At 37.1% G+C, this 25,767-nt stretch overlaps 1 protein-coding gene and 1 long non-coding RNA gene across 4 annotated transcripts; both read right to left on the bottom strand.

Annotated features, from left to right (window-relative positions):
* Nucleotides 1-13,991: 13,991 nt before the first annotated feature.
* LOC110881412 (pre-mRNA-splicing factor ATP-dependent RNA helicase DEAH10-like) lies at nt 13,992-15,589 on the bottom strand. Of its 3 annotated transcripts, none has more exons than XM_022129681.2 (6): nt 15,353-15,589; nt 15,199-15,249; nt 14,997-15,108; nt 14,657-14,860; nt 14,407-14,567; nt 13,992-14,297 (listed from the first exon to the last, which is right to left on the bottom strand). In XM_022129681.2, exons 3-6 carry the CDS (start codon nt 15,033-15,035, stop codon nt 14,252-14,254), a joined length of 450 nt encoding a protein of 149 aa, XP_021985373.1. In that variant the 5' UTR covers nt 15,036-15,108; nt 15,199-15,249; nt 15,353-15,589; the 3' UTR covers nt 13,992-14,251. The 3 variants fall into 3 exon arrangements, with proteins under 3 accessions (XP_021985373.1, XP_021985374.1, XP_021985372.1); XM_022129682.2 differs by having other exon boundaries at nt 15,365-15,589; XM_022129680.2 differs by having other exon boundaries at nt 15,199-15,589.
* A 74-nt stretch (nt 15,590-15,663) lies between these two features.
* On the bottom strand, nt 15,664-16,347 carry LOC110881411. Its single transcript, XR_002559720.2, has 3 exons — nt 16,069-16,347; nt 15,850-15,931; nt 15,664-15,718 (listed from the first exon to the last, which is right to left on the bottom strand). It is a non-coding gene; the product is annotated as an uncharacterized LOC110881411 (long non-coding RNA).
* Nucleotides 16,348-25,767: the final 9,420 nt, after the last annotated feature.

The following is a 25,767-nucleotide window of genomic DNA, read 5'->3' as shown; positions in this document are numbered from 1 at the left end:
TAGATTGAATTTGACTGTCCAGGCTCTGATACCAATTGTTAGGATCTGAGGCTCTCATGAATGTGCTTGTTTGTGATGTTTGAACAAATCAAATAGATATGAGCAGTTTTAAGGGCAGCGGAAATGAATAGCAAACTTTGTAAGCACAATCAAAGGAGAATATAGTTTGATAAACAATTGCTTTTTCATTGAGTCAAAAGATTACATCAAAAGCAAAAGGTTACAATGCAAGCTTACAGACTAAACTCCCCCTCAGCCTGATACTTCAGAGTTGGTTACACAAGATGAAAGGATTGAATTGAGGAGAAGAACTCACTCAAAACGAATCAAATATAACAGGACAGAGTACTGTCATATTTATAAGCAAACCAAACTACTGATGTACCTCAGCTGACATCACCATGATAGTGACATCTAACAGCCTAACAACCTATTAGACACTGATCTATACAAAACTACTGATGTCTAACAACTGATTGAAAAATACAACACAAAACAAATCTAACACTGTTCACGTTCCACTGTTGTAGACTAAGCACTAATTACTTGAACATCAGTGCTTTCTTCAAAAGGTGATCAGTCTTTGAATGAGCAGTGCTTGGATCTTCAGCAGTACTTAAGAGACAGCAGTAGATAGAGCTCAGCGTTTGCTTTTTAGCAGTCTTTAGTTGTTTCATCAGTGTTTGGTTCATCAGATATTCTTCTGAACAGTGTTTAGAGTGTATCAGCAGATAGGTAACCAGTGTCAAGGGGAGAGCTTAGTGTAAACATCTGCTTATTGTGAATCCACTGTTGTGATCAGGTTTTGGCTTTACATTATCTATTCCTCTGGTAGGGTTCAATCCCAACAAATCTGATAGAGAATTTCAGCAAAATTATCAGTTTCTACTCACACAGGTCAGATCTTTGGAGCAATTTGCTACAAATGTATGCCAGCAAATCTCAGAAAGGGCAGATGAGTCCTTGAGAAAAGACTACATTGATAACATCATGGCCTACAAGAGATACAAAGGAGACAAATATATGTACAAAGACTGGACCATTTCTGAGCTTGAAAATGAAGCAGCCAGGATTCAAGAAATGATTAAAAATAAGGTCAAGCACACTCCTCCTAGAAAATTCAAGAAGTTTGAATCTGAAAAAGCTATAGAGTTGAAGAGAATGAAAGAGGAGCTGATAGCAGCTGATTATGGGTCAAAGAACTCTGTGTCAAAGTGGGGAGAAGATAGGGTCAGGGCCACTTACAAAAAGCTGGAGGAACTTAGGAAGAAAGATCCAACAGTTCCACAAAAGCCTGACTATCCTAAAACATAGGTTTCAAAGAGACCATCAAAACTGCAAATCAGGAGAAATAATGCTCCAGCTGGTGCTGCTATCTACAAAAGAAGGAGTCAAAAACAATTGGATGCTGAAACAACTCAAGAGTTAATTGTTGTTGATGATCTTGTGAAAGAAGGCATTAAAAGAATGATAGAAAAAACTCTTGAGTTGAACCAACCTGCAAACACTGCTCAGCCAGTCATGAATAGGCCTGCATCACCAAACACCTCATCCAATAAAAATCTCCCAAGAAACCCATCAGACTCAAAGGTACTAAAGTGGAAAACTGACAAACAGACCCACGTACTGACATTGCTCAAGTCTAGTGGAGAAGTGAAAAATATATCAAGGGAACAAGCTCTTGGCCTGAGTCTTGAAGATTTGCAGGATCTCCTTGATCTTCCACTTAGCAGGGATGATGATGACACAGATGCCTTAGCCTTTGAACTTCAGCTCAAAGGGAAAATAAGGGAACTGCTGATGAGGCAATAAAGATCTACAAAATAATGAAGAGTTTTGGCATTATCTATTCCAGGGGGAGATTGTTGGAATTGAACCCTATCAGAGGAACAGATAATTAAAGCCAAAACTGGATCAGGTCAGTGGATACAGAATAAGCAGATGTTATGCATACAAGTGTCTCCCTTTGAAAGTGGTTCAACATCTGCTGACCTCCTATCTACTGATCATACAAACTGCTGACCTACAACTACTGATCAAGTCAAAGACTGAAGAAGAACTAAAGCCCTGCTGCCCAATCTGCTGCCTTGAGTCAAGCACTGCTGATCATGACAAGTACTGCTGGGTTCACAACAGTGGAAGGATGCAGCAGCAGTTTTGTTTACTTTATGTAATGTAATGCAATATCAGTAGTTAGCATAGCAGAGGTTGTATAGATAAGAGGTTAGAGTTTGTTAGGAGGTTAGATGTCACTTTCATGGTGACGTCAGCTTAGATACTTCAGTGGTTTGTTCATGCCTATAAATAGAACAATGCTCTGTACTGTTCTATTAGCTCTTTCACCATCTTCTTCCTGCACGAACAAATACTGTGAGCTCAGGCTGAGGGGGAGTTTGTATTCATCCATGCATTGTAATCGTTATTGAAATAAATTCAATCTTTCGGTTCCTTGTTGAAAATGTTTGATCAAAGCAATTCTCCTGTTTGATTGTGTACAAAGTTTGTTCCCATTATAATTCCGCTGCACATCTCATTCATCTTCATCTTATTTCAAACGTAAAACACAATCAAAACCAAACTCAGATCCTAACACAAATTTAATAGAAAATTTTTGACACAGACACAACCCGTTGAGTTAAACATGTTTGCAAGTTTGATCCGAGATTGACCCGAACCCTTTATACTTAAATAAACTTGAATCTCATGTTAGGTATTTGTCGTGTTTTCGTGTTAGTATCAAAAATTCACACCCAAAGAAAGGACTTTATAAATAGAAAAGGCGCATGCATATGAACAAGATATGCCAGCCAAACCCTCCTACAAAAACCCGTCATACACGACATAGATTAATATAATAAGTGATGGTTTTTTATATATTTATGAGCTAACAAACACTTACTAACATATATATCCAACAACCCATTTCCAAATCCATTATAAAGTCACTCCATATTTTGAAAAATAGACCATCATCCTTAATCCCATTCATCCACTAGATCACTTGTGAAGACCTTAAAATTTTGAAAAATAGATACCTAATTGGAAAAATGAAAAAAAAAATCAAATAAGTCATCATCTTTTACATTGTACGAAATTTGTCATTGAATGGTCTATCGCATGCGAATAATTTACGGGTGACAAAAGAGTTATAGCTTCTAACAAATGTAAAAGAGTTACATTTTATTTTAAAAAATTATATCAATTTTTTTTCAGTTTTAAAATTTTGGTAGAAAAGACCCGACAAATTTAACTTTTTGAAAATAAAAAGAAACAAATTTAATAGAAAAGTTTTGACACAAGCACAACCCGTTGAGTTAAAAATGTTTGCGAGTTTGAACCGAGATTGACCCGAACCCTTTATACTTAAATAAACCGGAATTTCATGTTAGGTATCTGTCGTGTTTTCGTGTTAACATCAAAAATTCAAATCCAAAGAAAGGTCTCTAAAAATAAAAAAGGGGCATGCATATGAACAAGATATGCCAACCAAACCTTCCTACAAAATCCCGTCAAAAACGACATCGATTGATATAATAAGTGATTGTTTTTTTATATATTTATGAGCTAACAAACACTTACTAACATATATATATATATATATATATATATATATATATATATATTCAACAACCCATTTACACATCCATTATAAAGTCACTCCATATTTTGAAAAATAGACCATAAACCTTAACCCCATTCATCCCCTAGATCACTTGTGAACACCTTAAAATTTTGAAAAATAGATACCTAATTGGAAAATTGAAAAAACAATCAAGTTAGTCATCATCTTTTCATTGTACAAAAGTTGTCATTGAATTGTCTACCGCATTCGAATAATTTGGGGGTGACAAAAGAGTTATAACTTCAAACAAACATAAAAGAGTTACATTTTATTTAAAAAAATTATATCAGTTTTTTTAGTTTTAAAATTTTGGTAGAAAAGACCCAACAAACTTAACTTTTTGAAAATAAAAAGAAATAAATTTAATAGAAAATTTTTGACACAAACACAACCCGTTTAGTTAAACATGTTTGCGAGTTTGATCCGAGATTGACCCGAACCCTTTATACTTAAATAAACCTGAATCTCATGTTAGGTATTTGTCGTGTTTTCTTGTTAGTATCAAAAATTCACATCCAAAGAAAGGTCTCTATAAATAGAAAAAGTGGCATGCATATCAACAAGATATGCCAGTCAAACCTTCCGACAAAAACCCGTCATACACGACATCGATTGATATAATAAGTGATTGTTTTTTATATATTTATGAGTTAAGAAACACTTACTAACATATATATATCCAACAACCCATTTCCACATCCATTATAAAGTCACTCCATATTTTGAAAAAATAGACCATCAACCTTAATCCCATTCACCACCTAGATCACTTGTGAGGAGCTTAAAATTTTGAAAAATAGATACCTAATTGGAAAATTGAAAAAAAAAATCAAATAAGTCATCATCTTTTACATTGTACGAAAGTTGTCATTGAATGGTCTACCACATTCGACTAATTTAGGGGTGAAAAAAGAGTTATAACTTCAAACCAACATAAAAGAGTTACATTTTATTTTAGAAACTTATATTAATTTTTTTTCAGTTTTAAAATTTTGGTAGAAAAGACCGGACAAATTTAACTTTTTGAAAATAAAAAGAAACAAAATTAATAGAAAATTTTTAACACAAACACAACCCGTTTAGTTAAACATGTTTGCGAGTTTGATCCGAGATTGACCCGAACCCTTTATACTTAAATAAACCTGAATCTCATGTTAGGTATTTGTCGTGTTTTCTTGTTAGTATCAAAAATTCACATCCAAAGAAAGGTCTCTATAAATAGAAAAAGTGGCATGCATATCAACAAGATATGCCAGTCAAACCTTCCGACAAAAACCCGTCATACACGACATCGATTGATATAATAAGTGATTGTTTTTTATATATTTATGAGTTAAGAAACACTTACTAACATATATATATATCCAACAACCCATTTCCTCATCCATTAAAAAGTCACTCCATATTTTGAAAAAATAGACCATCAACCTTAATCCCATTCACCACCTAGATCACTTGTGAGGACCTTAAAATTTTGAAAAATAGATACCTAATTGGAAAATTGAAAAAAAAATCAAATAAGTCATCATCTTTTACATTGTACGAAAGTTGTCATTGAATGGTCTACCACATTCGACTAATTTAGGGGTGAAAAAAGAGTTATAACTTCAAACCAACATAAAAGAGTTACATTTTATTTTAGAAACTTATATTAATTTTTTTTCAGTTTTAAAATTTTGGTAGAAAAGACCGGACAAATTTAACTTTTTGAAAATAAAAAGAAACAAAATTAATAGAAAATTTTTAACACAAACACAACCCGTTTAGTTAAACATGTTTGCGAGTTTGATCCGAGATTGACCCGAACCATTTATACTTAAATAAACTTGAATTTCATGTTAGGTTTCTATCGTGTTTTCGTTTTAGTATCAAAAATTCACATCCAAAGAAAGGTCTCTATTAATAGAAAAGTGGCATGCATATGAACAAGATATGCCATCCAAACCTTCCTACAAAAACCAGTCATACACGACATCGATTGATATAATAAGTGATTGTTTTTTTTATATATTTATGAGCTAACAAACACCTACTAACATATATATCCAACAACCCATTTCCACATCCATTATAAAGTCACTCCATATTTTAAAAAATAGACCATCAACCTTAATCCCATTCATCACCTAGATCACTTGCGAGGACCTTAAAATTTTGAAAAATAGATACCTAATTGGAAAAATGAAAAAAAAATCAAGTTAGTCATGTCACACCCCTAATTTCCACGTGTCACCGGTGGGCCCGGTGGGGGAGTAACGTCACGTAGTTGATATCATCATAGTCAAACAACACAAATTATAATGCACAGCGGAAGCAATAAAATAGATTTATTTCAACTAAACATATTGTAATATCCAAGTATCACATAGTAGCTGAAATAGATCCTCAGGCGGATCCATATAAAAAGGAAAATTGTTCAACAGATGACTGGCTTCCCAAGCTTGCGAGACTCTAACGTTGCTAAGGAGTAACCAGCCTATTACGTGTAGAACCTACACTTAATCTTTTTGGGGAAAATACGCCAGTTTACACTGGTAAATACAATTTAACTGACTCATTTTGAAAATATTGAAAAATTTAATTTAAATGCACGTGGCACAAAACTTTTTATAACTTGGGGATAATTAATCAAGTTTAATCTTGTAAAAGAATTACATGTTCGTTATGCGTTCAGTCTCACGGTTCGTGCCGGGTTTAAGGTTAATTGACACACCACATAGTATAAAAACCGCGGCGGGAAACCAACGGTTATACCTTAATAAATATGGACACGTTGTCGGGTGTACGCCTACACCCGCGTGTCAAGGTCGTGGCCATTTCGTAAAATGATGCCAAGGATATCCGGGACATGGTCATTAAGCTCCCAAAGGCGTAAAACAAACAAAACCAGTTTTCAAATGGGTCATATTGATAATACCCAACTACTATTGAGTTGGGGTCAATTGCCCGACCAAGCGGTATTCTATATACCGTACCCCAAGCCCGTATAAGGGAAAATAAGTTAAAAGTATTTACCTGAGCAAGTATAAAACCACAATAAGCAAATGCAAGTGTCTTTTACTGGTCTCCTATTCAGGAACGAAGGTTTATAATAACCTGTTAGAATCCTAACGGGTCTTTAATTTAGCCTAAGCTTAGACCGGTTAGTTTCAAAGGATAAATACGGTTTAATCGCATGAAAGGCGAAAACCGGAAATGGAACATGATTCAGACCCAACAAGTTTGGAGAGTTGTATATTATGGCTAAACTAAATACATTCCGGATTTTGAGACAAAGATGATACGGTTTGACCCGTTTCGGCTAATATGTGTAAACTAGTTACATAAGCCATCCGAACGCGAAAATGCGTAACGGGTAACCATAAAATTCATATACAAGTTTCCTGAGATTATATGCACCAAATATGTTGTGATATCAGTAAGATATGTCCTATTATGCCCCGAATGATTTTAAACTCAAATTACGCCTCATAAGGGCGTTTTGGTCATTTAAAAGGGTAAAAAAGAGTTAAACTAACATTCTGAGTTATATATCTGAATAAATCAGTAAATATACTTAGTTAACTTTGTTATAACAGTATAGTATCAAATATATATGTGAATTTTATTAATTATAACCATCTTATGCACCAAAAGGGTATTTTTGGTAATTTCACATAAGCCCTAAAGGTCAAAACTGGAAGTCTGAGTTTCAATCTTTAGTTTACTGTTATAATATAGAATTCTACTAAATATATCACTAGGTATTGACCCTTATACATATAAACTAGTTTTGACATAGACTATGTCGTAAAAATGCCTAAAAAGGCGATTTGGAGCCATTTCCGGGTTTTAAAAGAAAAGCTGCTATTTTTAAAATTCCAGAAGGCTCAAAATAATACATTTATCATAGTGAATCAGTAGAAAAAGGTTTGAGGTTAAAAGGATTTATAAAACTCATTTTATAGCCAAAAAGGGCATAACCGGCAATTACCGAAACAAGTTTAGAATTCTAAGTTATATTCAGCCTAAAAATAAATAAAAATCTTTAAAATCTCAAAATATTATTATATATCAGTGGGTATAAAGTTTTGATAAAAAATTTGGGTTTAGTTAGGCTATATGCTAATTACGCTAATTAATTACTAAAAAGCTTCTAATTACGCTAACGAGCATAACTTAAATTTTAGACCTTAAACTGATGTCAAATTTTGGGTACAAGTTTATAATTCAGTAACTAAGATGTTTACTCTTTTACATTTTCAAAAAAATCACATTTTATGGATATTTGGGCATAATAGTCAACATATGGCATTTAACGGAAACTTGCATAATAATTAGACAACTAGTGAACTAAGTCGTATAATCACAGGAGGTTATACCAACATGTTACTAGGTCCAAAAGAAGCTCTAAGGCATTCCTATTCTTGGCTAAAACGGGTCAGAACTAAAAGTCAAAGCGAAAGTCAAACTATGTGACTTTCGGTTTCAAACCGGGTCTAATCAGAAAATTGCCGAGTTGAACATGTTGGGACATGTTCTTACATTGGTTACCATGTTATATTAATGATCAAATAGGTTGCATGTATCCTACATTGCTAATTATGCATTTATTTGGATTTAAACATTCTGTTGACTTTTTAAAGTATACTTTGACTCGACAATTAACATGGTTAGAGTGGGAATCTTAAAATATCCTTTTAAGGGTTTGTTATCCACATAATTACCTTCTTAAAGGTATTTTTAATTCGAGATATTACTGAGTAATTATGGACTAATCTCGAAGTCAAACCTTAATTACGATGGTTTGACTTTTAGCTAATTAACTAAGCTAAAAGGGATTAAGGATGATTAGGATCACTTACAAAGATCCTAAATAGGATTAGGGACTTAGTGAGAACTTGCTTGCTGTCCAAAAATGCTCCAGAGAATGCCTTGAGTGTAATGTGAGTGAGCAAGGAAAATAGTCACAACTCAAGTCCCTTTTATAGTGAACCAAGAGGCTCAAGATCATGCCAAGGTAGTCTAGGATAGTTACAAGATCATCCCAGATGTCCCTATGTGGCTAAATACTGCCTAGCAAGACCCTTGTTTCGAAAACCACCATTCTAAGTCGGTGCAACAGGCTGAACAGGCAGCTGTCCAACCGACCTTTGCTGAAATCGCCCAGGTACCCTCCTTACGGACCAGAATCTTTACAAGTCCGAATTCTTATGACATTCTGCAATGTAGGGACCATTTTGCTCAGCCTTTGCATGCCTAGCATGCTCTTGAAACTTTGGCATCTTGTGAAGGCTTTAATTTGACGGAAATACCAAGAATTTATCTTGGATTCTCTTAAAGGTTGAACAAACTAATTAACTACTTTCAATTCCCTTTATACAAGGATTCTATTCAGTATTTTAGTAGTAACAATCCTAACAATCCAAATTCCATATAGAAGATGGAACTTTATTTATTTAGAAGCAACCGGTTAATATATAAGATGTGTATCAAACGATTTGAGGATCTTGGGATTTATAAATTTGTGTCGCTCAGAGGTATTTTAATAACATGTCGCCCTTGGGCTGTTCAGAGGTATTTTTAAATAACATGACGCCCTTTCTTTTAAAATCCTACCATACATCTTTTTATTTGATCCGGTTTTCCTAACACATTTGTCTCTCATGACACGTGTCTTTATTTTATTGGACAGGAATTTCCGAGGTGTTACATCCTCACCCCCTTAAAAGAAATCTCGACCTCGAGATTTATTAAAACAATTGAGGGTATTTTTCCTTCATTGTGGACTCTAACTCCCACGTATAATCGGAACCTCTATGTCCATCCCATTTGACCTTGACAATGGGAACATACTTCCTTCGAAGCTTCTTTACCTGTCGATCCTCAATGGACACAGGTTTTTCCACGAATTTTAAGCTCTCATCAATATGCACATCTGTGTGTGGTATGACTAGTGATTCGTCAGCTAGACATTTCTTCAGATTGCAGATGTGGAACACATTGTGAATACCACTGAGCTCTTCAGGTAAGTTTAACTTATAAGCCACTGACCCAACACATTCGATGATCTCGAATGGTCCTATATACCTCGGGCTTAACTTACCTTTCTTACCAAATCGCATCACCCCTTTCCAGGGTGATACTTTGAGCAGAACTTTGTCACCAACCTCGAACTTGAGGGGTTTTCATCTTTTATCCGCATAGCTCTTCTGCCTATCTTGGGCAGCTTTCAAGCGGTCTCGAATTTGGATAATTTTATCCGTTGTCTCAAAGACTAAATCAGGACCTTACAATTGAGTATCTCCTACTTCTGCCCAACAGATGGGCGTTCTGCACTTTCTACCATATAGTGCTTCAAAAGGCGCAGCCTGAATACTAGTATGGTAGCTATTGTTGTAGGAGAATTCGACCAGATGTAGGTGCCTATCCCAGCTACCTCCTAGGTCAATCACACATGCACGCAACTTGTCTTCCAAAGTCTGGATGGTACGCTCAGTTTGCCCATCCGTCTGAGGATGGCAAGCTGTACTAAAGTTCAATTGCGTTCCTAGAGACTGTTGGAAACTTTTCCAAAAATGCAAAGTGTATCTAGTATCCCGATCAGAGATGATAGACGCTGGTACCCCATGCAGAGATATGATTTTATCGACATACAGCTGGGCCAACATGTCCGAACTGTATGTCTCCTTAATGGGTAGGAAATGTGCTGACTTAGTCAGTCTATCAACTATTACCCAAATAGTGTCATTTCCCTTCTGCGTTTTAGGCAACTTGGTGATGAAGTCCATCGTTACCATTTCCCATTTCCACTTGGGGATTTCAGGCTGTTGTAGCAAACCTGACGGCTTCTGATGCTCAGCCTTGACTTGAGCACATGTCAGACATTTGGCTACATGGGCAGCTATAGACTTCTTCAAGCCTATCCACCAATAATTTGCCTTCACATCCTAGTACATCTTATCAGCTCCAGGATGAACGGAATATCTGGAACTGTGGGCTTCCTGAAGGATAACGTCAGGAAGACCTCCATAAACAGGAACCCATATCCTTCCGTTTAATCTCAGAATTCCGTCTTTGCCATAGGATAAATGTTCTTCAGTCACTCCTAGCTTTTCATTAGGATAATTAGCTTCTGACACGACTTCCTTTTGTGCAGCTAACAACCTTTCATTCAGACTATTCTTGATTTCAATGCTCTTGGCATTGATTCTGATTGGCTTCACTCTTTCTTTTCTGCTCAGGGCATCTGCGACTACATTGGCCTTGCCTGGATGGTATCTTATTTCACAATCATAATCGTTCAGAGTTTCCTTCCGGCGTCGCTGCCTCATGTTCAAATCTTTCTGATTGAACATGTGTTGATGGCTTTTGTGATCAGAATAGATCACACATTTAGTCCCATACAGGTAATGCCTCCAAAGCTTAAGTGCAAATACAACGGCACCTAACTCCAAGTCATGGGTGGTGTAATTCTTCTCGTGCACCTTTAGCTGTCGTGAAGCATAGGCAATGACTTTGCCTTTCTGCATTAACACACAACCCATGCATGTGTGTGATGCATCACAATAAACTACAAACTCCTCAATTCCATCTGGCAATGTCAACACAGGGGCATTGCTCAACTTCTGTTTCAAAATATCGAATGACTCTTGCTGCTTAGGCCCCCAATTGAACTTGCAATTCTTGCGAGTGAGAAGAGTCAGGGGTGGTGCAATTCTTGAGAAATTTTCTATAAAGCGTCTGTAGTATCCTGCTAGTCCTAGGAAACTGCGAATCTCCGTAGGCGTCTTTGGTTCCTGCCAATTCATGACAGCTTCAACTTTATCGGGATCCACTTGGATACCACGCTCACTCACAACGTGTCCAAGAAATTGGACTTCTCGAAGCCAAAACTCGCATTTAGAAAACTCGGCATGGAGCTTTTCTTGGTGTAGAAACTTCAGAATACATCGGAGATGCTTTTCATGGTCAGCTTGGCTCTTCGAGTAGATGAGAATGTCGTCGATCAATACGATGACAAATTTATCTAGATAGGGCTTGCAGACGTGATTCATGAGATCCATGAATGCGGCAGGTGCATTAGTGAGCCCAAAAGGCATCACTAGGAACTCGTAATGACCATAACGAGTCCTAAACGCAGTTTTATGCATATCTTCTTCCTTGACCTTCAATTGATGATAGCCTGACCTGAGATCTATCTTGGAAAAGTAGCTCGCTCCTTGAAGCTGATCGAACAGATCGTCGATCCTGGGTAAAGGATACCTATTCTTTATAATTACCTTGTTAAGCTCACGGTAATCGATGCATAAACGCATCGAACCATCTTTCTTTTTGACGAATAGTATTGGCGCTCCCCATGGAGACGAGCTAGGTCTAATAAAACCTTTGGCTAGCAGATCATCTAGTTGTGTTCTTAATTCCTTCATTTCTGTTGGCGCCAGCCTATACGATGCTCTTGCAACAGGCGCAGCTCCTGGAATGATTTCGATTCTAAACTCCACTTGCCTATCTGGTGGCAAACCAGGTAGTTCTTCCGGGAAAACTTCAGGGTAGTCAGAGATGACCGGAATATCTTCGATCTTGGGTCCTTCCTTACTTATGGTCACCTGTGCCATATAAATGACACAACCCTTCTTCAGACATCTGGACACCTTTAGCATAGACACTTGCTCAGGCAATCCATGCTGAGTATCTCCCTGAATGGTAAGTGGTTCACCAGACGGGGTCTTGATCACCACTTGCTTTTTGTTGCACACGATCTGGGCTTGGTTATGCGATAACCAATCCATACCCAGTACTATATCGAAACCAGCTAGCTTAAAGGGTAATAAGGACAGAGGAAAAGAGTGGTTCCTAATGGATATGACACATCCATCTAATATAGTCGAAACTGTTTCCATTGTTCCATCAGCTAATTCTACCTCATAATTCGCACTTAAGGCTTTAACAGGTAATTTTAACAATTCACAAAACTTATTATCCACAAAGGATTTATCTGCTCCTGAATCAAATAACACTCTTGCGAAAACATCATTAATGAGGAACGTACCGGTTATGACATTATCGTTCTGGATGGCCTCCTGAACATTCATCTGAAAGACCCTGGCGTTGGTCTTCTTTCCATCTTCAGTCTTCTTCACCAGCTTTGGGCAGTTAGTCTTGATGTGCCCTTTTTCATTGCAACTATAACAAGTTGCATCCTTCAGCTTTTTGCACTCAAGAGTCCTGTGCTCAGTGGACTTGCAAATTCCACACGCCTTAGGCTGGGATTTCTGTCCATACCTGCACCTCCCGAAATGGTGCTTCTTGCAAACCTTGCACTTGGGCCTATCGCCCGACTTTTGATCATTTTTCTTGGTTTCCGACCCCTTCTTGTGGTCACGGTTCCCCCTATGTTTCTTGCCTGACTGACGTGAACTATCATCCTCACGTTTTCTCTTTTCAGAGTCCGCATTTCTTAATGATCTCTGTCTCACTGCATCCAGAGTAAGAGACAGAGATATGTCTGCTACAAATCTAAATGTGGTAGGCCGAGAGGCTTTCACTCTAGCCTTGATTTCTGGGGCCAAACCCCCAATGAAACGCGCGATCCTCTTTGGTTTCGGGGTTACCAGGTATGGAACCAATCTGGACAAGGTGTTGAAACTGGTAAGGTATGCCTGGCAGTCCAGCTTCTTCATAACTAGCGATAGGAAATCAGACTCTATCTTTTCAACCTCATGCTGAGGGCAGTAGTTATCCTTGATAAGAGCAACAAATTGCTCCCATGACATATTGTACAAGGCAACCTTTCCAGAGGCTTGGATCAACGCCCTCCACCATGCTAGGGCTTCACCTTTAAATGACTGGGATGCAAACTTAACCATATCCCTATCAGCGCAACCACTAATATCCACCACTATCTCTATTTCATCTAGCCAAGTCATGCAATCCACTGCCCCTTTCTCCCCAGTAAAATCTCGGGGTTTACAAGACACAAAGTATTTATACGTACAACCCTTAGCACGTGGGGCATCATCAAACACAATCTTCTCACTACAACAAAAAATGCCATCTAGTGGCATGCAAAAAGTGCCACAGAAAAACAAGAAAGTGCCACTAAAGAACCTTATAAGAATGGGCGGCACACAAAAAAAGTGCCACAAGAAGCGCTGACGCTAAAGCCTTTTAGTGGTACTTTTGCAATGTGTCGCACAAAGTTTTTAGGCTTTTAGTGGCACTTTTTTATCTGCCAGTACAAACTTTTGAGCTTTTAGTGGCACTTATTTTTTGCCACAAAAATCACATCAAGTTAAATGCCATTGACGTTTATCATATTAATTTTAATTACTTACAATTATCATTTATTTACATTAAAAAATAAAAACAAAATTGTAAAATGTAGAAATCATAAAATAATCACTTCAATTAAAATTTAAAAGTTCAATCAATCTTCCGAAGATTTGAAATGGCTAATAAGTGCCGATCTAAGTCTAATGATCAAACATATAACCAAAATAAACTAAAGTGTATGAATAAAAACTCAAAACTTCATTGTGTTCATGAATCTCTTTCACAATCTTCATGCGAGTTAAATAATCAGCGTCACCGAGGTTGTATCCACAGGCGCTCCAACATCAAAACTGTGATCAACCCACAGACTAGAGACTAATATCTTCCCATCTTGCCTGGCAGCAACATATAGGGGATCATCCTACAAAAACAAAACACACATATATATTATAACTAAAGTATTAGTTATTTAAAACTCAGATCACATTCCCATCATTTACATACAACATAGTTTAATGCGCCTAGTTTACCTTCTTTGAAGAGCTTGAGCTTTCGAAGTTTTAACAACAATCAAAGATTCGATCCCACTGTCAGGAGAGTAATTGCACACTTTTACCAATCCAGGATGAATAACATACTTGACTCGTGGTATTCTTACTGATGTTTCAACAATGTTTGTTGCCGGTATAACCTACCAATAACAACACCCAAAAATCAACTCCATGATCAGACGACCAAGTACAAATATGTTTGATCGTACAAAACATCGCAAGTGTTTACCTTTCTGAACCCAACTGGAGCAGGTGTGAAAACTTTCATTTGCTTCTCCGATGGAAGAGAAGAGAACAATGGATAAATTAAGAGTTTCTGATTGGCTTCAGGTAATTTCTTGAGATTTTCATGCACAAGACCCTCAATGGATTCAAACTCTTCTTGACCAGATAAAAAAACAAGTATATCACCAGGCCCTTCCTCCATATGTATCTAGAAATACGAAAAAATGGTCAAGAACTAGAATTTGTGAGCTATTCAAGATCGGCTCGCAAAAAAAGCTCAAACCAACCCGAGCTTGCGCTTGAGCCTAAATTGGAAAAAAAAACGAAAGAAGTCGAGCAAAAACCTGAAATATGGTAACTAAAGTTGCATCCAAACAGTTCATCTCAGGTTGCGCTGTATCCTATATGTTTTGTACTTCCCTGAACAATCTCCATAAACGAAAGTTCAAGGGCGACCTGTGCATGATGGAAGAATACAATATAACATCAGATGACAAATCAAATGCATAAATGACACTGAAAAATAAATACTAAAAAAATCGAGACCTTAGCATCCTTGCCGGTAAATTGCCTAGCAAATGACCCAAAACCGAAAATCTGATCAAGCCAACATACGCAAAAGACGAGTTATAATCAAAGAATAAGAGTATAGTTGAAGACAATGCTAGATAAAAAATATCAAGTTTTAGCATAATAGCACATTTGGTTGTACAGTGTTGGTATTTTCTTTTGTAGAGCAGGTTAAACTTTATGCCCTTTTGCTCATAACGCATTTGGGTTTGTGGCGGGGCGAGCGGTACTGAAAGCAGAGTCAAAGAAGGTGGAAAAGCACGTGAAAGCTTGTGAGGATAATCAGCATGCCTTTGTCCCCCTGGCGTTTGACACGTTCGGCTCCTTGGCGCCGGAGGCAGTTCGGTTCTTGTCTAGAGTTCAGCGTGTGGTCCATAGCAACTTTTCGACCCCTCAGGGGCGGGGCTTTGTTTTTAGTAGATTAGGGTTTTCTATTCAGAAAGGGATGACGGGGCAGATTGTTGCTCGTCTACCTGCTATCCTTATGTAATTTGCCCTGATGATTGGAATGAAATAAAAATGGTAAAAAAAATTAAATATACTATTTTGGAGAGAAATTTTATTGAAGCAGCTCAACTACATAAAAAACTAGAAAAACTTATAATGAGTTAAATAACACCTTAGTACCTCTATGCCTTTGAAACTACCTGAAACCTTTTACTGCTTCTGGATCATCTTTATTTGCATCTGAATGCCACTTCTTGGCTAGCTAATAGTTCCATATAAAATAAAAGAAATCAATAATTTATTAGAAATATAGCAGAAATCAAAGATTTGCAGGATACAAATAACAAATTTCTGATGTGGTTGCGTTCTTACGAACTCCAAACAAATTTCGTATATTACCACATCGTCAATGACCCTTGTTGAACCCCTAACCCTAAGCCGTCGCTAACCTGGTGCTTGCACCACCACCATTGTTCCTTGATTCTCGATATGTAGGAAAGCAATCACATTCTCGGGTTGAATCTCATACATACACACAATCGGATTAGAGTGGATTACTTACCAGCCACAAATCTGAAATATTAATACTGATTTAGCAAACATACACAGATCAGGAAGTGGAATACTCCCTTAATATTAACACTGATGCAGGTTAAGGAGAAAAAGAGGAAATGGGGGGGGGGGGGAGGGGGGGAATGGGCAAGTGAAAGAGGGAAACCCTTGAAGAGGAAATGGCACTCATAAATTTGGGAAAAGGGGGAAACCTATAGAAACGAAAAGTAAATTACTTTTTAAAATAAATTACTTTTGATATATAAAAACCACAGTTAACATTAAAAAAATATTTTTGACATATAGAGGCAACATTCCCTCTTTATAAGTTCAATTTTATTTTTTTCTTTAATTTAAAAGAAACTCTAACATGTATACTAGGGGCGACAATTCTTGACACGACTCGTTCACCCGACACAAAAAAAAAAAAAAAAAAAAAAACAGGTTTGGGTCGACTAACACGACCCTTTTAAAAAATCAGGTCGGGTTCGGGTTGACCCGTATAAAAACGGGTTGAGCCATTAACACATTTAACTATTTAGATAAAAAATCTTTTATATTTTTTTTTTGTTTTTATTTTACATGGTTACTTATAATATTTATTTATCACTTACATACACACGCATATATTATTTATTTGGTGAAAGATAAGAAGAAATTATTAGGAAAATTTTTAGGTTTCAAACAGGGAAATGGTGAAAATTTTAAATGAGTTGTTCAAAATTTTTGTGGCACAGGCAAAGTGCCATTAAAATATATAGAAAATTTTGGTGGCATATGCAAAATGCCACTAAAAGCCATGATTAGTGACATAAAAGTTAAATGCCACTAAATGTATGTGTTAAATACCTAAAGTGCCATTAAAAACAAAAATTAGTGGCACAAAACCTAAATGCCATTAAAAATGTGTGCCACTAGATGGCCTTTTTTTTTGTAGTGTCTTGGGACGAACACTGTTTTCATTTGAGGAAAGTCGGTCATCATCCTTCTTAGGTTTTGGTGGGGTAGGTGGTGGTTTGCAGTGAGCCTCAGAATGAGTCTTTGGCTTAGCATGTGATGTAGATAGGGTTCTACTATGGGTCCCACTGTACTCACTGTACTGTCGTTCCAAGGCCTTTGTAACCGCATCATCCACAATAGCTTTCAGCTCCGCACCAGTCAATTGTATTTTAGCATGATCGCGGTTTTCCACCGGATGACTATTGGCTTCATCCGACCCAGCCATGTAGCTTTAAATGCTACATATAAAATAATGGGCAAGGTTTTTATTAAGAGGCTTTTACAGTATTTCTATATTTTATTAACCAAGGTTTTAAATTGCCATTTTAGGTTAATTTGTTAAAATTTTAGGATCTTTATCATTACCCTAAATATTTTAATAATAGCACCTAAGACTTAGTCACAAGGACAATTTAATTTAATAACAAGCCAGGATTTTACAATATCCAGGTATTTAGGTTTGAACCATAGCTTATTACCATTTATTAACAGGGAGTCATAAGCTACCACTGTTCTTAGTCCCAGAGGACATTTAGTTATTGCCCATAGGCACTTCGCCTCAAAGAAGCGGTTAAATAATTAAGGTAATTTTAAAATTAATCCCTTTTTAAAGGATGGCCTGTGCGACTTTACTGATTCACAGTTTGCCAAAAATGTTAACATACTAACAGATGTTAACAATAATTGGAATCTATTATGTGGATCCTACCATCTTGGCCCTGTCTGCAACAACATAAAGGCTAGGTTTTACCTTTTAGATTCCTTTAATAATTAACGCAGAATAGTCCTAATTTGAGATGTTAATACGGATCTTGATCTAATTATAGGACTACCATCTTGGCCTTGTTTTATTGTGACAAATGGCTAGGTCTCTGTCCCTTTTTAGATTTTACCATTTAATATAATGGCAGATCTTTTATTATTTTCATTTATTTTATGTTTTATGCATATAATCAATAATAATAAATAAATGAAAATTTAAACTAGAACATCTCATCAATTGTCTTAACAAATACATCATTTGCCCAACGGGACTTCTACGAAAACGACATGCCCACGCGGGGGCAAAAAGCAAATAAAACAAACCCACGCAGGGGTCAACTAAAAGACATGCCCACACAGGGGCAGAATACAAAATGACAAGCCCACGCAGGGGCTGAGTACTTGTAGGATCGTTTGGCGACCCGAATGAGTCGATCAGAGGCGTTTTCGTCAATTACAGGTGCGGAATAACAAGTAATCAACGTAGGAATAGCTTGTAATACACTTTAAACTCTTTTTCTATTGATTTGACGGTAAATACAACCAGTTCTCGATCCGGCAGCACTTCGGTACGAGATTCAACAACCGTTACAACTGAAATCGCCCTTAAGGTATTTATAAAGTTCTGGAACCGCTTATTGGACAGGCCCAATAAGCGGCCCAACATGACATTGGAGCGATCCAACCTATTACCGTTCGAGCGGTTCAGCTAGTTGTCACTCGAGCGGCCCAAACATGCTCGTTCGAGCGACCCATAAACCTAATTTGACTCTATAAGCGATCCAACTATCTTAAATCTATACAATCTCATAACTTCTCGTATTACGTGCCCAGATCTAACATCTAAGACTTATGACTCGATACAAGACGTAATCAGCAGATGTAGTGCACCAACAAACTCCCCCTCAGATGTTGATGGAGTCGACTATCGAGTCACACCAATGCTGTGTCTTCACATCTTCAGTCTTGATCAGTCTTTGGGCTTCTCTCTCTATATCTTCAGACTCCCCCTCTCGATTTGCTGGCATTCCTTTGATCTTCAGCAACATCTTCAGGATCGTTGTCTGGCTTTCCTGCATAAACTCAACCTCAAAATAAATTTCTTTCACATATATTTATCAAACATATAACCCTGCACTAATTCACACTCTCAATCAGAACAAACACAGATTTTGATGAACCACTTGAAAGGCTAGATTATGAAATCATTTAATTTCACACACACACACACACTCCCTCAAGTATTGCTCATCATGTTTAGCACTCGGAATTTTGAAAATCAGCTATTCAACATCAGTTGTCGAAAATCTTTTTGAATTTTCAAAACTTTATGCTAAAACACACCAAAAATCTTTTTGGATTTTTCTGAAAGAAATTAAAATGCAGAAAATGAAATATTTACAAACAATATTTTTGTGAGCTCGTGCAAGAGGATCATATCAGTATATGAGACAAATCACCAACACCATTAAGCTTTAAACATTTTAAGTTCTAAACAATTTACCTAGATTGTCAGTATGTTTGTCCACTTAAATTTTCACACAGACTTCAAATGATTCGAGATACGATATTAATGTTTTAGAGACTTAAACTTAATTGTGTATCACTCCACTTGAATATACTCTCGTATCCAGATCCCAAATATTCAGTCTTACAGGTGAGTATACCACAGATGATATCTGTAAAGGGGTTATGTGCGAGGGCCGTGAGAGCTCAGGTCGATACTTCCGTATACGCAGAGAGATGACGGCTTCGACTTTTGGTGGGTCCCTTTAGAGGATCTTTTTTACAACAGCAATGACTATCAATTTTATTGTTTAATCAGATTGCTGAGGGCGGCGCTTTTTCAAGCATTTTGCGAAAAGCATTATCCGGGGACTAGGTCAGTACTTCCATACAGCAGAAGTCCCGGGATAATACCCCAGATATCAATGAGTATAAAGACCTAGTATCTCAAAATACGGGACCTTTCAAACAAGATTTCAGGGGTTACCCATATATCCAAGAATAGTTACCCACAAATCAAGCAAGTTTGATTTAGGTTTATATCTCGTTTCAATTTACTAAATGTGCGAAAATCTACTGACACATCCGCAGTAAGATCATTTATCACATTTTGACTTTCCAATTCTTTAGCGTGTCGTGATAGTCCAGTGATGTACTATCATTTCCTCTTTTTCGCAACAAAACTCATTTTTGATTTTATCATGTTTTTGACTTTTTCAAATTTTCTAATGTTTTTGGATTTTCTAAAAATTCTTACTCCCCCTAAAATTCAAACACATTAACGAAAATATGAAAAAAAACTGTACAGAACATGACAACTGATATCAAATCACCTCAAATCGCCATTCACTTAGGCATAAACAATCAGAACTCCCCCTATCAACAAACTATTTTCCCATTTAGATTTCAAAACACTTAAGTTTGTTTTAATCAAAATGGTTTTTCCGGAAAATAAGTTTGATTGATTTTACCACTTGTAGGTTACCATTTGTAAGAATATCCAACAAATGTTCGGGGTTGTGGTTCATCATCTTGTCTATCGATCAAAGTAGGAAAATACAAGTACAATTTAATGTCCTTGATTTACCATATTCAGTTCAGAAACCTCTGTACCACTTGTAAAACATCAACAAACATAAACAAACCTCTTTACCGTTTGCATAATTGACATTACCGACTAGAATTTTGAGAAAAATGCCGATTCATGATCCACGATCCCATCTTGGGATCTCCGGCAAGTCCTGAGACTTACTGTTCATAATATGTACCATCCCAGTCACACACCAGGGATGGTTCAACTTTTTCTTTCTTTGTTTTCTTCTCATAAAATTCCTTAACCCCTTTGACTTTTCGATCAATCATTTTGCCAAAGATGTGTTTTACCTTGGGGTTAAAGACTTTCTCAGCATCAAATTCCTGTTCATCATGGAAAAATTGGTTAGAAATCTCAACTTTACCAATTTTTTTTATAATTCTCAGCCTGAAGTGATGGAAACTCATCATCATTCACACTCGGAACTGAGTTCTCAACTTTTACATCAGCTTCACATTTTGACACAACTTGTGGCTCAACTGACTTCATGGAATCAGTTTCATCGCCTGAAATAGCTCCTCTGATTTCGACCTATCAGAATCATCGCTAGAGCTTTCACCAACCTTCTTAACAACCCATTTCTGATTGTCAGATTTGGCTCTTTTCTTGTAAAACTTGTTCGAACTCTCACCAATTTCAAATATAGAATCTTTGAACAATTTTGTTCTATCCAATGGTGACTCGAACGCAAACACCTTTTCTGAGATTTTGTGAAAAACTCCCTGTTTTGATTGTATCGCCTGAGAACAATCTTTGGCGATGTGTCCAACGTTGTTGCACTTGAAACAGGTTCTTGAGTCCTTCTTTTGTTCATCTTGTTTCTTTTTCAAAAACTCACTGTTCTTTTCCCTCCAGAAACATGTCTTTTCTTCTTCATCAGTTGATGTTCCTAAAACAAAGGACATTTTTGATTTAAAATCACGAACATATTTTTCATTTTTCTGTTTTTCTGTCGGAGTAAAACCTAATCCTTTCTTTTTGAAATTACCGCTATGGTTTGATCTCTTTTGGAAACCAGAACCAGAACTATAATTCTTTTTCTTGTTTAATCTTTGTTGTACTCTTGAGGTGTATTTTTTAGGTTTATCATTAACACATGGATCTTTAATTTCAGAAATATTAATTTCTGTGATTTTGAAAACCTTGTTTATCAATTCAGTTTTGACACCTCTTAATGGAAATTCATCATCAGAATATAATTTGTCAGAATTATTCAAAGTATAAGCAACTTTAAACAATCCATCATCCAAATTAGATTTTGATAAAAGAAATTTTCTATCATAAACTAATTTTCCCTGTTTTTCTGTTTGCACCGGAGTTTTTGACTCAGATTTTGACTCTGACGCGGACTCCGACTTTGACTCGTCACTGTCATCACTATCTAACACATGATCCACAACTTTCTTCATCAATTGAGACTGTTGATCAGTGTCAGATGATGTAAACAGAACATCAATATTTTCAGGAAGATTGACCGACGACTCTGACTCCCACTGTAAATTTGTAGCCTTTTTGACTCTTTCATCGTTAGGATGTCTAGGCAAATATCCGTTTTCCAGTGGAGGTGGACATCTGTTATAACTGACACCCTGCTTCTTACCAGATGACGTCTTTTCAGTATCCTTTTTCTTGTCACTCTTCTTTTTGTCAGAAATCTTTTCTTTAGCATCAACTCCAGCTGCAATCTCCTCAGTTACATCATCCTCTTCCCATACCTTCATGCTCTCAACAGTCGGATAAATCCTGTCAATCACATAGGAAGTACATGAGTAACTTTTCAACAAACGATTTACTCTTTCAGTTTCGATTCGTTGCAGCTCAAGCTTCTGTTCTAAAGCAGCACATTTTTCAATGTAATTGTTTACAACTTTTTGTTTAGTCATAAATGCTCCCTGAAGAGTCTTCATAGCAACTGCTTGTTCTTCACTAGTTTGATTGTACTGATTCATTGTCTTGTTCAGCACATCATATGACTCCTTCAGACTGTTTAAGTTGTAAATCAACGTGCTGTTCTGCTTTTTCACAATCTCACAGTTTTCACACTTCACAGGAATCTTTTTCGCATCAACATGTTCTTCAATCTTGAACTTAGGCACTTCTTTCACAGTTTTCCTTTTCACCACCGGCACTTCTTCATCATCACTACTCACCGGCGTTTTGATCTTCTTCTTTTTCTTTTCCTTCTTGACTTTTTCGTCTTCGCTATCACTTTCAGCAAGCAACTTCATATCTTCTCTGTATTTTCTCGCCCAATACTCTGTATCATCATCACTATCATCTACAATCTTTGCTGTAAATGCAGTGTAAGCTGTGGTTTGATCAGGAATATAATCATCCCAAGTAAAGTTTACCCAGCTAAAACCTTCTGCAAGCTTTTCATCTTCTTGATCAATCAAACAAGCTTTTCCATTTTCTGGAATGTAATTATCCCAGGTAAATGATTGCTTCTGATTTGGATTAACCACACAAGCTCTCTTCCCTGTATCTTCAATCACATCTCTTCCGTGTGCAGTCTGAGCTTGATGTTTTTGTTGTTGAGATGATTGACCAACTTGGTGATAAATGGCTTTGCGATAGTAATCGTTGTTGTTGTTGAACGGATTTTGAGCTCCACTTGTTCTCGGTTTGTGCACTCCCTCTTGAAGTGTCCTTTTTCCCTGCACCGAAAACAAGTTACTTTAGACTTGTCAAAACCTAAAGTAGAAACATTTGCATCACGAAGATCATCTCTCCCCGTGATTTGTTTAAACTTCTCAGCTCTCCGTAAAACACTAGCCAAACACCACTTTATATCCATCAACTCCATCTCTTCAGCATCTATCTGGTCGTAGTCTTCTTTAGTTAGCATTGGATTACCAATATGACCTGCAACAAAACAAGTGTAAGATTCCAAAACCATTCCTAATAAAGACATTTGGTTTTTGGCAATTTCTTCAGAATAATCTTGATCATTCTCAAGATTCAATACAATGTTGCACTGTAACTTTCTCCCGTTTTTAGTTGCTGAAATGTTTGGATCAAATGATGGAAATGACGTAAAACTGGTTTTGCTGCTTGATCCAGATGATGCACTTTCAGATACACTTTTGGCACTCATACCAGTAACAATCTTTGGAGATGAATTCGACGATTTCTCATTTACCCCAGCTTTATAATATAACCCGATATCTTGTTCACCATCGAAGTCTTTCATTCTAATCACTTTTCTCTGTTCCATTTCTTGAGCTTCGATCTTTTCGATGAATTTACTGAGCGTCAGATTGCTAAAACCTTTCTTGTTTCTGAGCATCATCAGGTATGTGCCCCAACTCTCATATGGCAACGCATCAGCAAGTTTGTCGATCAACTCTTCATTACTCTTTTCAATACTCAACCTTTTCATATTTGCAAGCAGATTACAATAACGTTCAATAATCTCACGTGTACTCTCATTATTTAACCCACGAAAAAGATCAAATTCTTTCTTTAGAAGCGACTTTTTACTTTTGACCATCTCCTCACTTCCTCTAAACTTCGAACGTAACGCTTTCCAGATCGAGTACGACGTTCCATTGTGCTGTAAAAGAACCATGATATCTTCTTTGACTGCCTGTTGAAGAAGACTTAGCATCATTTTCTCATTTTTGTACTTCTTCCTCTCATCATCTCTAAGATCTTTGATTGGAACTGGTTCTTCATCATCATTCAATGGTCGAACATACTTTGTTTCTACGCATTCCCAAGCGTCAAGATAATTCGCTTGCACCCAATTTTCAAACCGACCTTCCCAACCTTTATATTCTTCGATGTTCATTAACTTCGGAGGTTTTTGTATTGTCCCGGTTTCGTTTTCTAGCATTGTTGTTTGAATAGCAGTGATTGAAGTACTTGGAGTAGCGAACGCGTTATAGAAATCCTCGTCCATTTTCAAATTTTCGAAAAATATTTCAAATTGTTTACAAAAGCGAACAAGATAATCAAAATGTCACAAAGGCGGTCCAATAAGATGTCAGATAAGCGGTCCAATAAGATCTGATGAGTCCAAATAAGCGGTCTGAACAAGTTACTTTGGAGCGGTTCACAACACTGTACGTTCGAGCGGACTGACAAGTTGATTTGGAGCGATCCAGGTCACTCGACCGAATGAGCGGTTCTCAATCGTACGAATAAGCGGTCCAGAACAGTTAATTTTGAGCGGTTCAACACTAAGTCCAATAAGCGGTCCAAATAGTTCAGAAAAGCGATCAGCTTTCGGACATCATTTTGACGCACTATTTCTTCGAATTTCGACACCAAACTTTCAAGTATTTGTCTCTGTACTAATGCGCACAATCCCTGAGATTTTCAGCAAATTTCGACCGTTGAAAATGTCAGAATCTGAAAAAGAATGAGTAGAAGATAGAAACTTTGATGATTTTCAGCTAATTCCTGTAGAACTCCTCCTCCTGAAGCTCTGATACCAATTGTAGGATCGTTTGGCGACCCGAATGAGTCGATCAGAGGCGTTTTCGTCAATTACAGGTGCGGAATAACAAGTAATCAACGTAGGAATAGCTTGTAATACACTTTAAACTCTTTTTCTATTGATTTGACGGTAAATACAACCAGTTCTCGATCCGGCAGCACTTCGGTACGAGATTCAACAACCGTTACAACTGAAATCGCCCTTAAGGTATTTATAAGGTTCTGGAACCGCTTATTGGACAGGCCCAATAAGCGGCCCAACATGACATTGGAGCGATCCAACCTATTACCGTTCGAGCGGTTCAGCTAGTTGTCACTCGAGCGGCCCAAACATGCTCGTTCGAGCGACCCATAAACCTAATTTGACTCTATAAGCGATCCAACTATCTTAAATCTATACAATCTCATAACTTCTCGTATTACGTGCCCAGATCTAACATCTAAGACTTATGACTCGATACAAGACGTAATCAGCAGATGTAGTGCACCAACACTACTGAAGCAAAAAGTCCACGCAGGGACTTGATTACATCTAAAATAAATAAACAACACAAGGTCTTCAATGTCCCCTTCTCTTGGACTTCCCTTTGATCAAATCTGATAATCCCTTGAAGAAGCCACGAGTGTTACTGCGCTTAGTCCGGATCTCCCGTTCACAATGGTCCAACCTTTCAAGGACCTCTTACTGGAGCTCAGGCGGGATCAGCTGTGGCTGCGGCGGCTGATACAGAGGTTGTGGAGGT

The sequence above is a fragment of the Helianthus annuus genome, chromosome 10, assembly GCF_002127325.2.
Source record: "Helianthus annuus cultivar XRQ/B chromosome 10, HanXRQr2.0-SUNRISE, whole genome shotgun sequence".
NCBI classification, from domain to species: Eukaryota; Viridiplantae; Streptophyta; class Magnoliopsida; order Asterales; family Asteraceae; genus Helianthus; species Helianthus annuus.
This window is presented reverse-complemented; position numbering and strand designations above follow the sequence as displayed.

Coding starts and splice junctions, on each gene's coding strand:
- LOC110881412 (XM_022129680.2), bottom strand. CDS start 15,035: ATGAACTGTTTGGATGCAACTTTAGTTACCATATTTCAG. Junction 14,861..14,996: donor CTTTAGTTACCATATTTCAG/GTTTTTGCTCGA, acceptor TCGTATTTCTAG/ATACATATGGAGGAAGGGCC. Junction 14,298..14,406: donor GCTCAAGCTCTTCAAAGAAG/GTAAACTAGGCG, acceptor TTGTTTTTGTAG/GATGATCCCCTATATGTTGC.